This window comes from Mastigoproctus giganteus, chromosome 14 (assembly GCF_048544385.1).
Source record: "Mastigoproctus giganteus isolate SK-2022 chromosome 14, ASM4854438v1, whole genome shotgun sequence".
NCBI lineage: Eukaryota > Metazoa > Arthropoda > Arachnida > Uropygi > Thelyphonidae > Mastigoproctus > Mastigoproctus giganteus.
The window spans coordinates 49112353-49129587 of NC_143588.1; the positions used below are offsets into that span (position 1 = coordinate 49112353).

Sequence of the window (17235 nt, forward strand, 5' to 3'; positions counted from 1 at the left end):
AGGTTGTTTGTTACCCTACTATATATATATATATGCAACTTTTTTTAGAAACGCACTAAAATTTCAGAACATCTCTAAATGTTTTGCACGTTTCCACTTCAAGAAACGTGTTCAAACAAATTTTCTCCAATCCTCTCCCATCATTACTCATCGAATCCAAGAAGCATGCACCTGTGCTTCATAAGCACAGGTGCGTGTTCAAAAGCGTTATGAACGTGTCCTACTTCAAGCGTGTCTTACTATGTCTACATATCGCTCAGGTAATCCTTTAATACAAGGTTGTGTTCTCAGAAACAGACAGGCCATGACGCAACAGATTTTGAAGAGAGAAATATATAATGGTAAATATTCGTGTATTGTACGGCGGGCTCCAGAGTTCCCCATATAAGTCGCTGATTCATCTGACAAGACAGGGCCAATGCCGGCAAGTGTGTACGTGTAGGTATGTACAGTGTAGGAGCACATAAAACCAAAATACTGCACCAAGTCTAAGTCTTCCAAACTCTGTAATTGGGTAGTGGAACTCTCTCCACAAGCGTGGAACCAACTAAAACTGCAAGACAGGATCTTTATTGGTTGGAGCAGCCACCGCTTCAAGGAACATGTGGCTGTTCCTAAATGCTTCAGGTGCTGTCGTTTTGGGCACACCATCCACACTTGCACACAGACGGAACCAATCTGTGGGCATTGTTCCCAAAAAGGGCATCAGTATAGCAGTTGTCCAAATAAATCATCTGCTGCGGTGTACGCAAACTGCAAAGCAGTAAAACTGGATCCATCCCATTCAATCACAGACAGCAAATGTACTATTTACATCAAGGCAAAGCGAAACAAACAACTGAACTCCGATTATGGTAATGAGGCCTAAACCATTCAACAACAGTGTTACTAAATTTATACAACTTAATGCTCAGCAAGCACGTACAGTAGCGGAGGAAATAAGGGAAAAGGCAAATTAAGAAAACATTGATATACATCGATACCCCGCACTGACTGTAAGCAAGAAAAGAGGAAATTAGCTGCCATGCTAGTACTGCAAGAACCATACACCCACTCCAAGAAATTAGAGGCTATCCTCTGACATATAAAATAATTCAAGCAGATGAAGATATAGCCTGGGCTGCCATAGTCGTCCGGAACCCGAATATAACGGTCACCAAAATCTCTTCTCTCTACACGGTGTGGGCAGTGTGTGTGCCCATGTAATTGGCCCCTTAGGTGCCTTCTATTTAATATCAATCTATTGTAGACCCAGTCAAGACATCGGCCCAGCTATTAACTACTTAAGAACAGTTATCACTACTCTACCTAACGCTAAAATCATCCTGGGGGCGGATGTTAACTGCCGTTCTGCTGCTTGGCGCAGCCTCAGAGCTGACCGACAAGATTGTCATAATGGGCGTCATTTGGAAGACTTTCTGGCCAACTCACCTTTTGATATAATAAACAGGCCCAATAACCTCCCAGCATTCTCCAGTACTGAGTGGGAGTCTATAATAGACATAACAATTACCACAAGATCAATCTCAAGTAAGGTGTCAGGGTGGCAGGTCAATGAAGCCTGGACCACCTCTGACCATACAGCAATAAGATACAGCCTCACAAGAAATATAGAATCAACATGGGAGGTTAAGTGACCAGCAGATTTCCCACTTCAAAATGCTTTATTCACCGAGTAGTTCAACTAGATGTGATTAACGTATAACTTATACATTAAATAACTACATTAAACTCATACAATTTTCGCATAGAAGACTGAACAATATTTAGTTCTGCTTCGCTAACTCCTAAGATGAGTATAATATGCTAGTGATATCATATAAAGTTTGAGTAGGGCTCATTGGGTGCATAGGTTGATAAAACGGGTCATTCGATCTAATACAGGATTTAAAATATCTAGTTTTCATACTGAACTAACAAAGTTTATAAAGCAACAAGAAAATAATTTTTTTGGGCGGTTAGAATGCCAACAGAGATGAATTAAAATGTATTTAATATTTAAATAAGAATAAAAACCATCTTAAATTTTAACATTTAATTTTTTTTGTGTTTCTTGGAAAGTAGTGCAATATCAGGCAACTCGTTGCAAAAGCAAATTTTATTCTGTTGTGAACATTAAGATCATAGCATTAGCTAGGCAGTTTAGATCCTACTGGCTGTAAAATCATTTGCCTTTGTTTATTCAATTTTCTGAACAGATGCTTCCTGGAGGCCTGAGAACAAGCTCAGTTAGGTCTATTTTTTTAAGGATTTAAACAAATGTATTTTCTAAGTTCAGGACTCCTTAATTCTCGAAGATGTTAGGTTTCATATGGTCCCAATAATCGGATAACTACATTTCATTCTTTCCCAGACATTTAATCATGGATCCAGGAAAATTTACGGGGGGGGATTTCAATAGAAATATATGTAAATAAACAAATATTATAACTTATATACCATAAATGAGCATTTTTCTAGAAACCTCTGAAGAAAATGAGTGTTGTATCGGTGCATAAAATAAAACAAACTTGGATACAGGTTCGGAGACCTAAAGTTTTTTAGTAGAAATCAAACATTAGTGGTAGATATTATTTTTTAAATAACATTCATATTAAGTGGATGTGCACTGTAAATGAATACATTAACTTAATAATATATAATTTAGGCTTAATATATTTGCATTTATTTGTGAGTCGGATGCTGGGGAAGGAGGAAGTGTCCTTGATCTGCCACCGATCACATGTAATGCGTTCGATAAATTTGCAGAGACGCATTTCTTTCCACAAAGTGACCACTTAAACATTTTAGTTCCTCCGAGGTCCTTTGGCCATTTTGTATATTCTTTAAACAACTAAAATAAAAATTCCTAATCACTTCGATAAACAACATATTCAACAAATTCACTTCCTACGAGTGACCAATTTGAATCTTTACGTCTCCTGTAAAAGAAACAATTCATTTGTTGCGTGGAATGCCTGACATATAAATTAAGTTGAAATCGGGATTACATAACGCTTATCCCATTTAGAAAGCAGGAGTTCTTTTACTGACAGCCATGTTAAGAAATTCACGTCTAGAACATTCGGTATATCATCTTCAGCCTTTGTCGATCCGCTGTAGGATGAATGCCTCCTCAAGAAGTTTCCAGCAAATGCGATCTTGGACTTTCTGTTGCCATTTTATACCAGTATATATTAAACTACATAAATTCAGTATATACTGAATTATTACTTATTTACTTCATGATACTTGGCTGCCTTGGCGATTAATACACAAACCAATACCGGTATCCTTCTAGTCCTCATCTTTATAGAATATTACTTCCAATAAAAGAAGTGAAGGCTGAGTGAAAATAATCCTTTCTGTTGGATATTTTGCACTAATCAGTAATTTACTTTTAAAAACAGAAATAAATACGCAAGATGATTTTTATTGTTGGTAATAATTATTACCAACATGTAACGTGAATAAATGCTGACAAATTAAATGATCGATATAATTTATTTTTGCTTTCAGTTCATATGCAAACTTAATGGCTGGAAACCAGGATCCAAAAAGTATGAAATGATACAAGAAGTGTACAAAATTATTTGGAGTTGTTTACTAGCAGAAGCAGACTCTGATCAAGATGGTAAACTATCCTCTGACGAATGGGTAAGGAGACTGAATGGACTATATATATAGTTTTTTTTTTGTTTTAATATCATTCCATATACAATACTTCTCAAAAATATTCAAACCCCCCTTCCACCTCTGAAACTAACGAAGAGCATACGCATAAGTAACAAATATGAAAACATGGAAGAAATATCAGTAGCCTGAGATTCTACATTTTACGTAGTTCCAGGATGTTTTCTTAGAGGTCACCACGTAAATTATTTTTCAGTGTATGATATAGCAGATGGTTACTTTTGCCTTCCAAAGTTGTCAAAGGTTGGAAGATCGATAGTAATATAACAGTTGGGCTACAGTCAAATAGGGCTAACTGGACAGGAAATGGACTAATATTGATCAGAGAATGCTGTAAAGAATCATCATCCTTGAAAAGGCCCTTACAAAACGTCCCATTGGGAGCTTCAAATGTCAGTTTCAGAGCGTTTCATCGTGATTAAAATATGATACTGCTAGATCCGCACACATGTGGGAGAGAGAGAGATCTTTGCATAGTATGGTTGCTAATGAATAGTGGGATATGATCCCTCATCTTTCAGTGATTTTAGAACAATGGAAAGTGATTTATAATGTGACAGATTGCGCTACGCAGTGTTTAGCGTTAACTTGAGTTTTGGCTTGGAGAATGGCCAAAGAACAATATCTATTGAAGTACATCGTCCCAGCAATAGAGTTCGGAGGAGGAACCGCCATAGTGTGGGCTGGGTCTTCTTAGACAGGTTGGGTATAGTGACAAAAGTCTTCATTGTCCAGATTTGCTTGTATATGCTCATTGGTTAACATATTGATGCCTGCTCTTCAAAAATTCTGCAGAACCGTTCATGTTTCTGCATGATAATACTGTCCCACAAAGCCAAGTTTTTATATAATTGATTTGAGGAGAACTAAATTCTACAATTAGCATGGCTGTTCTAGAATACTGATCTGAATCCCATAGAATCCCGAATCATGACGAAGCTAGCACGACCCACTTCGATTTATGAGATAGTGAATGCGCTGAAGAAGGAATTCGCTTAAATTCTAGCTTTGTTCCAAGCACTCTCGTTTGTAAAAATGGACCCACGCGTTTTTAATTCCCATTTCTTTCGAAATTGCTGGTATACTTTTGAGAGGACAGTATATTTATTTCTAAGATTTTTAATTTCTATTGCATCATCTATTATATCATTAATGAAAATGAAACTTATTCCTATTTCCCTAGATCACCGTCAGGTTATTTTCTTAGTATTCTGTGATGATTATAGAAATTGGTTATCGTATTCGTTGCTAAATGTTTAAGAAAGAGTGATTTGCTCTTGTGCTCCCACAAGCAGGATGGCTTCAATACGAGTCAATGATTTCATTTCGTCGCCTGAAACGATCTTTAAATTTGGCGAGCCGTCCCCTATGTTCTGACCTTTTTTTGTGTGCGTAAAATGTTTACTCTCCAAAATTTTCGAAAGGGTTGTTGCTTCAGTTGCAAGTTTTAGGAATTAAAAATTACTTAATGCAATTCACAGTAATAAAAAAAAACAAATATGTTCTTTAATCTCTCTTGACTCTGAACACTGAAAGGAGAATTTTATTTCATTAAAAAACAAATACAAGGTCTTCTTTTTTTCTCAGGTTCGAATGCGGGAACATCTAGGTCCTGTGTTGAACAAAAATGCCGGTCTTCCTGAATGGCTTACAACTTATTTATGGTACAGATTTAATATGTATGACAGAACAGGTAAGTTAATCTTGAAAGGGCTAGAAATGCATCGTTTCACGTTTTGTAGTACCGCTAAAATCAGATATAGTTCAGACCTTGTGCACTCATATTCCTTAAAGGAATATGAGTTTATTTTAGAATATTACTTGCATATTAACCATTTTTCATTGCCAAGAGAAATTCGTAAAAAATATCCAAACAGGCATATCTGTGCCAAATAAGACAAGCCAAATATTAGTAGGTTGGTGGACACCTGTACCATATTCTCTTAACAGTTTTATAATTATATTTTGTATTAAACTGAATGAAATTTTATTATATTGCAAACTAGGTTGCAGTTTAATTGGATAAAATTTACGTTTATAGCCTATGAAATGTTTCAGTATATTACAAGTTAATAAAAATTAATTATGTATCAGTTATCACAATGCAGTGTTTTGAAGTAAAAAAGACTTCATCATGAAAACAAAAAAACATCTTTAGATTAATAAAAATCGATACATTTCTTGTCGTTATTTCAATAAAATTAAAAATTACTTATGAAAATAAAACACACCTTTTAGATTATCAATATTTTTTATTTGTTATTTGAATAAAATTAATCCTCTTCTCCGGCTATTAAGCCTTTTATTTTTTTCAAGTTGTCTCTTACAGGTAATGGAGAAGTGAACTCTGAAGAATATTCTTTCTGTAAACTAAGTTATGCTGACCGTCGTGAGCCTCTTACCCTAATAAAAAGACAATTTACAACGATCGAATGTTAAATATGAAATAAAAAACTTTTCTCTTTCCCCATAGTACTGGTCATCCTTTCTATTCCTTTTGTTCTTTTTATGGACAATTTTGAAAGCCAGATACAGAAAACAATGTACTTCCTTAGTGTGTTTTGTGTTAATTACAGATTTTGTATTATGTATGAACTCTCAAAATTTTGGTTGGGTAAGAGATAAATTATAGTGTTAGACATTCAGAAAGAATTCTAGTGCATTGTATTCTTTACTACATTATTTTTCATTAAATAATTTTCTTGAATCAGAACCACACGTCAGTTACAACATTTTTCATTTAGATAATTTGTTTCCTTCACAAAAGGCATAACAGTTTTAATTCCATTACGTCTTCTTACCATTCACACACCCAGTATTTTCTTATTTAATTAACATTAGAAAACAGGAAGTTTCTTTAATAGTATTTTATTTTATTTTTTTTTTTTTTGCGAAGGTTTCATGGGTGTGGATAATCCGATGGTCAATAAAAATCTAGTGGTAATCAATAAAGAGATCTTGAGTACGCAGTACTCAAAACGTGGCCATGAGTACTGCATACAGGTCCGGAGACAACATTTTAGGAAGGATGTAGATTTTCTTGAGCCTGTGCAGAGAAGCGCAACAAGATTGGTGAGTGAAATGAAGGGATCTTCTTACCAAGAGAGACTGAAGGTCTGCAAATTGTAGCGGCTGGAGACTAGGTACCTGCTAGGTGATCTGATTGAGATGTATAAGGCCTTGAAAGGGTTGAGTACCCAATTCTGATGGGATTCTTCCACTTGCCCAGAATACGAACTTAAGGGGGCATAAATTGTAATTGTAGAATAGATGTGGAGTAATTTGCCTATAGCCAGCGGGTGGTTAATTGCTGAAACAAACGTCCATCTGTCGTTGTGGAAGTTGGTAGCTTAAATAAATTCAAGGAGGAACTGGACAAACATTTAGAGGGAATGGTTGTGTGAATTTTTTTTTTTTTTGGATGATGCCACATAAGGTCATACGCTTGCTTTCTTGCATCACATACCTCTATTACTATTATTATTTCAAGTTTTTGTTGAAATTGAAATTTGGCAACCTTGAAGCAACATTATTCAGGCGCCAGCTATCAAGAACAGCAAAATTAACACAGAACTTTTCATGTATGCATCCAGGAAAAAATGAATAGCCTAAAAATTTTATATTAGAAGTATAATCGTATCATAGACCATAAGCTCTTTTATTAACTGTATGTTTACAATTACCAAAAGAACAACAATTTTTTTAAATAATATTTCGTCATTACAAATGCATAAATACCAACTAGGACTGGACTAGATAAATGCCTCCATAATGAATGCGTAAATTTCCTATAGTGTCATTTAGGTCTACGTGTAGGTTTAGGATTAGGTCTACGTGTAGGTTTAGGTTTAGGTTTACGTGTAGGTTTATGTTTACGTGTAGGTTCAGGTGTAGGTCCACCTAAAGAATAAAATAAAATAATGAAATTCTAATAATTATAATAATAATGAATATTTTAATAGTTCATTCAGTTATATAGTTACGAAAATAAAAACATTAATCAATTAGCCTACAATAATTTGATATAAATCACTTTTATTCTTCTTATATTAAATAATTATTACAAATGATATTATCTATTAAATTATATTATTATATTAGATAAATCCATGTAAGTTTTAAAACGAAACCGTAAAACATGCTTAAAAAAAGCTAAAATTTCAGGTTCAATCAATATTGAAAAATTGATCATATATAAAACTAAAAGTGAATATAATAACAGTTATCGATCTCTCGTAGAAAGCAAACAAACTCCGAAGGACGTCGTCTCTAAAAGATAAAATTCATTTTACAAATAAAATGAGTTTTCCAAATTTGACTTCGTTGCTCTTGCTTGTCGCTATTTATGAAAAAAAAAAAAAAACATAGTGACATGCATTTGGCTTTCGTAGTTTGCTCCTTCTTTGCAGCAACATCAGCTGTGAGATTTTCGATTTATCTTTAAAATATCCCCACGTAAATTAAAATTATAATATTTGTGAACACGACATGAAGTTTACTACTGTGGCTTTCCCTCAGAAGTTTAAAACCCTTGGATTTGAAACTTTGATTTCATCCAAACGAGCTCAGAGTTTGCTTTCGATTAATTACAACTTTTCCAGTAATTTTACTGATTAGTGTTCTTTGATGTTTCTATAAAATAGAAACATCAAAGAATAATCTGTAGTCGGCTGGTGCAGACGGGAACCAGCGTTAGTAGGTGACGAGCAGAATCTTTTTGCTAGCTGAAATGTCCACAGGACAAAGAGAAACACTAGTCTAGATTCTAGATGGAAAGATGCCATTCAACAGTTCATTTTAAACTGAAATCAGACCATACTATTATTACCGAATGACCTGCCAACCATCAGCAACTCAGACATCATATAGTGATCAGTGATTCCAGAATGAATGAATATTTTAAGTTTTAATAAAGTTATGCTGAACTTCTTGAATTATCCTCCACCTCTGAATCAATATTCAGATTCATTTTCAATATTGATTCCACACTATTTGCTGCGTGTATTATTCAAACAAAAGGAAACGGTTACTTTTGACCGTCTCCGAGGAAACTTTGAGTATCTTATGTAATTATGGCTGTTGACATTTCATTTCTTACTATATCAAGCGAAGTTAAATTAATTTTCTGTTCATAATTAATAATTGTCAATATTCATAGCTCAAAATTCGTAAAACTTTCGTAAACTTGTTAACCTATGAAATAAAATAAGACATTTCACTGTTTTCTTAAATGCCGTTCGGCTAGGTCTTACCTTTGCAAGCTTTTTCACATTCTTCCTCTGAATTAAATCTGTTTAGATTACCTCCGCAGCCACCATAAATGAATAGGTTACATTGTTCAATCTCGTCATCCCAGTAGAAAAGCCGGATCTCAGCATCACAAGGTCCCTTATCGGGAGGAAAGTGGCAAAATATTTCTTGACCATTTACCCCTGAAAAGTATGACAAAAAGAGACGTCAAATAACAAGAAACGTTTCCTGAATGGAATCTAAAATTCAATTACATCTATAATAAGATGTGTATATGTAAAGGGCGGTACCTGGAACATTCGTTCAACTCCGCCTCGTGTCTCTGTGAAGAACAGTATCACTACAAATGGGCCAGATATGTGTGTATAGGTTTGTGTGTATTGGTTCTACTTTTCTGTTCTGGCCACTTGGCTACCCAGAAGTATCAGTCACCTGGACAGATGATTCTGGATACTCGTCCACACCACGGGAAGGTGGGTCAGTCCCGATATTTCACGTAACGTTTAAAAACAGACTCTGACTCACTTGGAGGTGCTAACAGGTGGGCCAGGATCCTCTGGGGGCCAATTTCAGAGGGACATTAGCAAAAAAACACACAAACATTCACCTGTGGTGCAGGTTTTAAGAGAAGAAAAAAAAAAAGCGAGGTGAGGGAATGAAAAAAAAAAAAATAGAATAATAATATTCCTGAAAAGGTCAATTGGTTGATCTTTGATTGGTGCTTGAGGTTTTGTTGCTACCGCATTGGTTGTAAGCATACGTTTCCTTCTGGCAAAGGCAGAAGCTGCAAACGCGTGGAGTGCAGACAAATGATGTGGAGTCAGAACATGTTGGTCAACTTGATTTTTGCTGAAGGACGAGACTTCATTTCGCAGCTCATTCCTAATGTCTTCATAACAGGCACATTCGTGGAGATGTTGCCTGTTTTCTTTTGCTCCACAGAAACAGAGGTCAGTATTTAACAGACCTTGCTGGTGGAGTTTTTCTTTAAGGGACCCATTCCCTGTAATAAGATGCGATGTTTCCATACTAATTGTAAACCATGAGCTAACCTTATTCGACATCACAAAGGAGACATCCGGTAGGAAATTTCTGGCTACAGTGTCAACAGTTGAATTGTCCCACCTTGTTTGCCGGATATTATTAGCTCTTTAAAGCATCGAGCTTTTATTCCTTTTATTATCATCATTCAGCGATAGGTCTATATCCATGATGGAGGTAGGTATTCCTTTTTTAGCCTGAAGCATAATCCTCTAAATATTACATATAGGTCCCAGCAATAACCTGGATTGCCACGCGGTGGACACCGTTCGGCAAATGCGATGTATTGCTAGTAGCATTACCCTGTGCATTGAGTTCAGTTTTTGCCTCATTTTACGGTTACCACTCTGTGGAACCAAGCTCCGGCCGCGAATGAGACTATGGGAACGAATACCACTTTATAGTACAGGAGCAGGGTCTGCCTGGAAAGGCCCACTCATTTCTTGAAATTCTAATGATGGAGGCTGTAAACTTCCTGGTTTTTTCACAGGTCAGATCCCAGAACCAACCCTGGGGACACCCTGGTAAATAAGCCTCTGGAACTGTTGGTATTTAGATGATCGATCGCTCTGAAAAGTAGTTCCGGATTAGCCAATAGAGATTGTGGGGGAATTGTACCGATCTGAGGCGTTCCAGGGCGCTTTCCCACCACACGTTGTCGAAATCCGCCTCAAAATTAATGAACAAAGCCATTTCATACTTGTAACTGGACATCTCCTGATGCAGGACCAGGGTTGAGAGGGCCTTCTCACAAGACCTACCTCGGGTAAATCCATATTGTGCAGGCGAGATCAGATTCCGAGAAAGAAACAGATTTGTAATGCACAGAACTATTAACCGTTCTAGGATTTTTCCCAATTTGGCCAGAAGTGCTATGGGTCTAAAGGATCTCGGCTCTGTAATTGGTTTATTGGGCTTGACGATGAGGCGAAGTAGTGCAGTCTTTCAGATTTATGGGAAACATGAGTGAGAGAGACATTTGTTGTATAACAATAGCAGGAGCTCAGGTTTAATTTAAGTAGTGTAATGATGAAAACATATTCCACCTCCACCATGTACAGTCCTGGGCATTTTTTGACGTTAATCTTCTTAAGAACTGCTTCAAGTTCAGGTTTTGTGAATGGGTCAGTTTGCACTGATGTTTGGTATTTTTCATTGTCTTTTCTGATTGTACTGTGTTCTGGAAGGTCTTCCAGCGGGTTATCGTCAGGAAAGAGTATGTTGAGAATGGCGTTGATTGAGTCAGCCCAGTTAGAGGTTTCCTGCTGACAGATTTGATGGTTCTAAAGATGTCAGTTGCGAAAATCTTGTCTCGTGCTAACTTGTATAGTAATCCCCATGTATTCGCATTAACTGATTCATTTACAAAGTTGGACAAAGTTTTTGCTATTTCCTTGGTAAGGTAAGGTAAGGTGTAAGGTATATTGATGTCATGCGGCACCAGGGGTTATCCCCCATCTCCGCGTTGCTTTCATTGTGGGTGTACCAGTTTGCTGGGAATGCCAGAGATTTAAAAGTGTGTGGGTATTGTACATGTGTAATGTCGTGTACCGTTGTTCATCTGGTCATTTAGCCGCTGGGCCCCTGCTCGAGCCCAACGTTACCCCACCTTCGCCCCGTGGAGGCAGACCAGGAACCCAGTAGACTTAGTTACTCTTGCAGGTCCTGCCGCTTAGTTTCCTGAGATATCGGCGGCTAGGACCAAAAAAAAAAAAAAATCATGATATGTATGTGTATATACACATGTATATACTCATTTCACTTGTCTGCATACACCATTCGTTGTATGCCTATACATACCGCTTGGGGGTTTGATATTACGTAGATGGATAGGCCGAGACTGGGCGAAGATTATTTTGAGTGTTGTTAAATTTAGTGTGTGGGGCGTTCACGTTGTATATAGATAGAGTAGGAGGGGAGACAGAAGACTGGGGGGTAAAGATAGAAATATGGGAGCGATAGAGGAGATGCCCCCAGTTGGTCAGTGAGGCATGCCCATGCCTCACCAGAGAGGAAAGGGGGGGGGTTCGGCGAGGGGATACAAGGAGTCCCCGCCCCGCCGTGGTAGGGTTGGAAAGGAATCGAGTCAGGTGCTCGATTCTGGTCCCCAACGAGTCTTGATGGCAGCGTGGTTCAGGTCCGTGTGGCCCTTTTGCAGATTCAGAGTTAAGTCAGTCGCAGAGTTGTAGAACATGTCCTTTTATTCTCGTTGGAGGTATGAAATTTGTTGTGGGAACAGTAGCTTGTCCCATTTAGTTTCCAGTTGTGTTGTCATTTGCTTGTTGGGCTAGTGTGGCTCGACGCCTGTTAAACAGTTTCTGCGCAAATTCGGTGAATGCTATATATGACCCTTTATCGTCCAGAATGAATTGCTTCTGGTCCTTGGGTGAATGTTGTAGTCTTGTCACCAGCTGGCAGCGGGTGTCGTCGTATTGGTGGCAGTCATACATTAAGTGCGACCAAGTTTCTGGAACGCCACAAGTGCAATTTGGATTTTCAATTATTCCCAGAGTTGTTAGTTTGGTTTAAGGCACCATGTCCTGTGAGTAGGTACGTCACAAACAGACCAGGTGCGTACTAGGTTGGTAATTTAGGTTGGAATCTATCTATATTTGGAAAGAATTTATTTGTTATCCGACCTTTGATGGAGACCCCATCGTGCCTGCCACGCCTGCAGCAAGTGGGTCTGGAGTCTTCTTTTTTCCGCAATGCGGTTATTTCCTGGATCTCCGTTGAAGTCAAGGTGTGTACAAGCATTGCCTTTAGCGAGCTCGTGGAGGATGCCTCTCCTCACCATCTCTAGGTCTAAGGGGAGGGTTCCTGCGATGACTTGCAGAGCGTGTGTGTTCACTGTGCTGCAGGCGCGTGTAGCAGTGAGTAGCATGATTCTATGTATGGAATCAAGTATTCTTAGGTTTGCAGCTGTGCTGACCTTTTTGTACCAGGCAACAGCGGCGTATGTTGCGATTGGTAAGAAGGCTGCTTTATAATAAAACATCATCGTTCTCTGTTTCAAGCCCCAGTCTCTTCGGGCAATTCTGTTTATTAAGGCAGTGCATTTTCTTATTTTTCTTCTTACGTAGTTTAGGTGCGGTTTGAAGGATAAGCGGGTATCCAAGATGACGCCCTGGTATTTGAGCTCTGTGCTGAGCCTTATTGTTCTAGTGCCAATTTTAATTTGAGGTGGTCTGTGGATATTCAGTGTTCCCTTTAAGAGTATGGAGTTGGTCTTCGTCGGTGACATTTGTAGTAAATGGTGTGTGGACCAGTCTTGGAGAATTTGCACAGCGCGGTTTGCCAGTATTTCCAGTTGTGCCCTGGAATTAGCTTCTATTGTTAAGATGAGGTCGTCTGCGAAGGCTTGTGAGCGGACCCCTTCCAGATCCTTGTTTAGAAACTGGTCCATCAGGAGGTTCCACATTGTTGATCCAAGTACTGACCCCTGTGGGCACTCTCTATATATTTTTCTTTCTATTTTTTGTAGGGAGCTTTTATCTTGATTGCTCTGTCGGTGAGATAGCTTTTAAGCACATTGAAGAGGTTGCCAGGAATCCCTGTCTCCCGGAGCCGGGTCAGGACGCTCGGCCACCATAGGGTGTCGAACGCCCCGGCAAAATCAATTGAGATAGCTAGCACGTATTTTTTCTCAGATTCTTGTGCTTGGGCAATTAGGCTTTGGAGTGCATCAACTGTGGATCGACCTGGTTTCAATCCGTACTGGTTTGGTGAGGATAGGTTTGCCTGTTGGTAGTGGTGATTTATTCTGGATAACAGTAGCCGTTCAAAAAGTTTACTTAGTACTGTGAGTAGTGTGATCGGTCTGTAGGAAGATGGCTGTTCTGGTGGTTTGTTTGGATTCTTAATTATTAGTTTAACGTTGGCCATTTTCCAATCTTGCGGGTATGCTCCCACTGTGAGGCATATGTTAAAGAGTTGGAGCAAGAGTTCCGGTTCTATTTCTACGATTTTTTGATTATTTCCGGCTCCAGGAGGTCTGGACCTGGGCATTTTTTCGCTGCTATACGTGAAGCCGCCAGGATGAGCTCATCCGTAGTGAATTGCGATTCTGCATTATCTGTTCTGTACTTATCATTTTCCCTGCAGGTCTGGATCTGCTCCTCCGTTTGTGGGATGAAAAGTGACATCTAGCATATTGTTTATTGATGCCTCCCACGAACAGGTTTCTTCTCCTTGGGGCGTGACAGTGGTTGTAAGCACTTCACCTCTGGGGAGCTTTTTTGTGACAACCTTGTACACAACACCCCAGGGGTCAGTGTTCCCTGAGTTTGCTACTAGTCTCTCGCAGGTTTCCTTTTTATTTTTTCTTATTAGGGCGGTATAATTTCCCTGGTATATGTATTTTTCTTATTTATGTAGTCTCTATAATGCCGGGTGACATCAGGAGTTGGCCAGTCTCTGTGGGTCTGATATATTTTTCGCGCTCTGTGGACATCTCTCTTTTGATTGGTCAATTCTGTTCTCAATTCCACCAAGCACAGGGTCTGGTGCAAACTCTCTTCTAACTTGCCGACCTATAGGGTGCCTTGGTTATGACGATTTGGATGGTTTCTGCCAGTTCTTCAGGCGAAAGCGCTGTGCGATGGGAGGAGTCTGATTCTGGAAAGTCCTGTTTAATGGAATCTTCATATGCTGCCCAATCTACCTTTTTCATGGAGAATCGGACAAAGCCAGGCTATGGTTCATGGAGAGGGGCTGGCGGTTGGTTATTAGTAATGTGGAAATATATAACCCTGTGGTCACTAAGCGTCCATTCTCGAATGGTTGTTCAGTTCTGTATGTGTGTTCGGAGATCATTGTTAGTAATGGTTACATCAATATTTGACTGTCCTATTAAACTGCAATATGTAGATAGTTTGTTTGGTAGATTCTGGATGGTTAGGTTCCTGGTGAGGATAAGATCTTCCAGCAGCAGTCCTCGGGGATCAGGAACTAGGCTGTGCCAGAAATGGGACTTCGCATTAACGTCAGCCGTTATTAGGATGTTCTTTGAGCCTCAAAAGTGTAATGTATGGTCAAGATAGTTAAGTGATTCCTCGAACTGTCCTGAGGGCGGACAGTAGAGGGACATTAAGTAGAGGGACATTAAGTAGAAGGTCATTGAGTGGTGCGTGATTTGAATGCAGGTTGCAAACCTCGTGCAGAGCCCATGAACCACCAGGACATCCAGTTTCTCGTTTAGAACAATTATACAAGTTTTTAAGTCTGTATTGGTTTGCTGTATGATTCTTACTTGGGTTGAGTACCCTGTGATTTTATGGGTATTGGTAGAGGGGATTTTGGTTGCATACGGCTCCTGAATTGCAATAATATCAATTTTGTTATCTTCAGCTGCTTTTTGGATTTCATCTGCCACCACACGTGATCGTTGTCCATTAATTTGCATGAGCCTAAGTGTTTGGGAGATTTTGCTTGGATGGTTAGTTGGTTGATTGGTGAGCTGAATATCTGGAGTTTGATTGTCAGCCGACTGGGGACTAGGACAGAGGGTTTCAGCCATCCGCGGTCCTAAGTCGCGCCAGTTCTAGAGCTTTTTGGTATTCCGGGCAGGCTGCATCTCTAACAGAATGATTATGGTCACGACATTTTCTTTTGCAATTAATGCAGCTCGGCTGCTCAACCTTGCTCGGGCATTCGGCATGCACGTGATCGCTTCGGGCACAGTAATCACATGTTGGTGATGTGTGGGTGCAATGCATTGAAGTATATCCAAACCCCGGGCAAAGGAAACATTTTGTCACCAGAGTGAAGGGTCTAAATTTATGGGAGCTGCACCCAAGGAATATCGTGTCAAGAGACATCAGACTCCGGAACAGGTTTGGAGGCAGTGTGATAACTCGGTGCGGTACTGATCCCTGTTTAGCTTTGAAATTAAGCCGATTTAGGACACACCTTCAATGGTGTGTCCTAAATCAGCAAGATTCTTGAAGAACAGATCCTCCAACATTTATTCATTGGTGAGGTCTCTTGGTATACCGTATGAAACAACGGACGAGTTAGCTAGTTTTGGGGGATTCGATGAAATTCCTGAAGATTGCAGGCTGTTGGCTGCTGCGATGGTCACTAAATCATCTTTGGAGGTCGTCTCCGGTAAGACTGCACGGTTCCGGATGGGCCTAAGTGCTTTGACTTTCACAGTCTTAAAATCTGTCTTCAGGATTTGTTGTACTAGATCTTTGATTTCTCCACTGGTCTTGAGTTCACATCCCTTCGAAGCTCGTAGGAGAAGAATGTGCTGTGTTTTCGAGTTATCACATTTTGTTGATTACATTTGGTTGATAGGTCTAGGCTGTGGGATCGCTTTTTTGGGTTTTAACAGGAGCTGGGCAGGGACAAGGATCTTTCTCCAGTTCCGCGTTTTCTTCCTGCGGTAGAGGAAGCCTAGAAAATGTGTCCAGAACTTTCTCAAGTATTGTCGTCCTTGACTTTAGCTCTTCACTTACTGCCTTGAGCTTCTCATTATCAATAAGGAGGGCAGTTGTGATCGTTTCTAGGCTAGCCCATAGCTTTTGTATATAATTTCCTGCGGCCTTGGTGAATCTGTTATATACATTCTTAAGAAATGTGATGATATTTTTATGGAGTACTGAAATAATCTGATTGATTGAAGTTGATTCGTTCTCATTCCCTTGCACGTTGTAACCTTGGAAGAGCCGAAATTGCCAGCCTGCTAGTAGCAGGAATTCCTGAGGCAATGGTTTGATCAAGTGAGGATGGTGGTGGAAGGTAAGTTAGCATTAGCATTAGTAGAGGCATATGATGCAAGAAAGGAAGCTTATGCAGCATCAGCCAAAAAAAAAAAAAAAAAAAACTTCCACTTCACCCCTCTGTTCGTTCAAAATACCTGTCCAGCTGAGCCTTAAACTTATTTAGGCTATCAACCTCCACTACAAGGGATGGAAGTCTGTTCCACCAACCAACCACCCGCTGGCTAAAGGCAAATTTCCGCACGTCTATCCTACATCTGTCTTTCCCCAGTCTGAATTTATGCCCTCTCAGGTGATTATTCTGAGCAAGAGGAAGAATTTCATCAGCATTGAGCATGCTCAAACCATTCAAGGCTTTATACACCTCTATCAGATCACCTCGCCAGTGCCTAGTCTCCAGACTCTGTAATTTGCAAAACTTAAGCCTTTCTTCGTAAGAGCACCCCTTTGTTCCATTCACTAATCTTGTTGCCCTTCTCTATACTCGTTCCAGCAGCTCTACATCCTTCTTGAAATCAGGCCTTCAGACCTGTATACAATACTCGAG

At 39.2% G+C, this 17235-nt stretch overlaps 1 protein-coding gene across 1 annotated transcript in view; it reads left to right on the forward strand.

The window, feature by feature from the left end:
* The first annotated feature begins 851 nt into the window (after positions 1-851).
* Positions 852-17235, forward strand: part of LOC150075130 (uncharacterized) — a 47812-nt gene continuing 31428 nt past the window's right edge. The window contains exons 1-3 of the mRNA XM_090388375.1: positions 852-950; positions 3499-3636; positions 5260-5365. Of these exons, the coding sequence (XP_090244501.1) occupies positions 852-950; positions 3499-3636; positions 5260-5365 (343 nt within the window). The remainder of the gene's footprint in view (positions 951-3498; positions 3637-5259; positions 5366-17235) is intronic.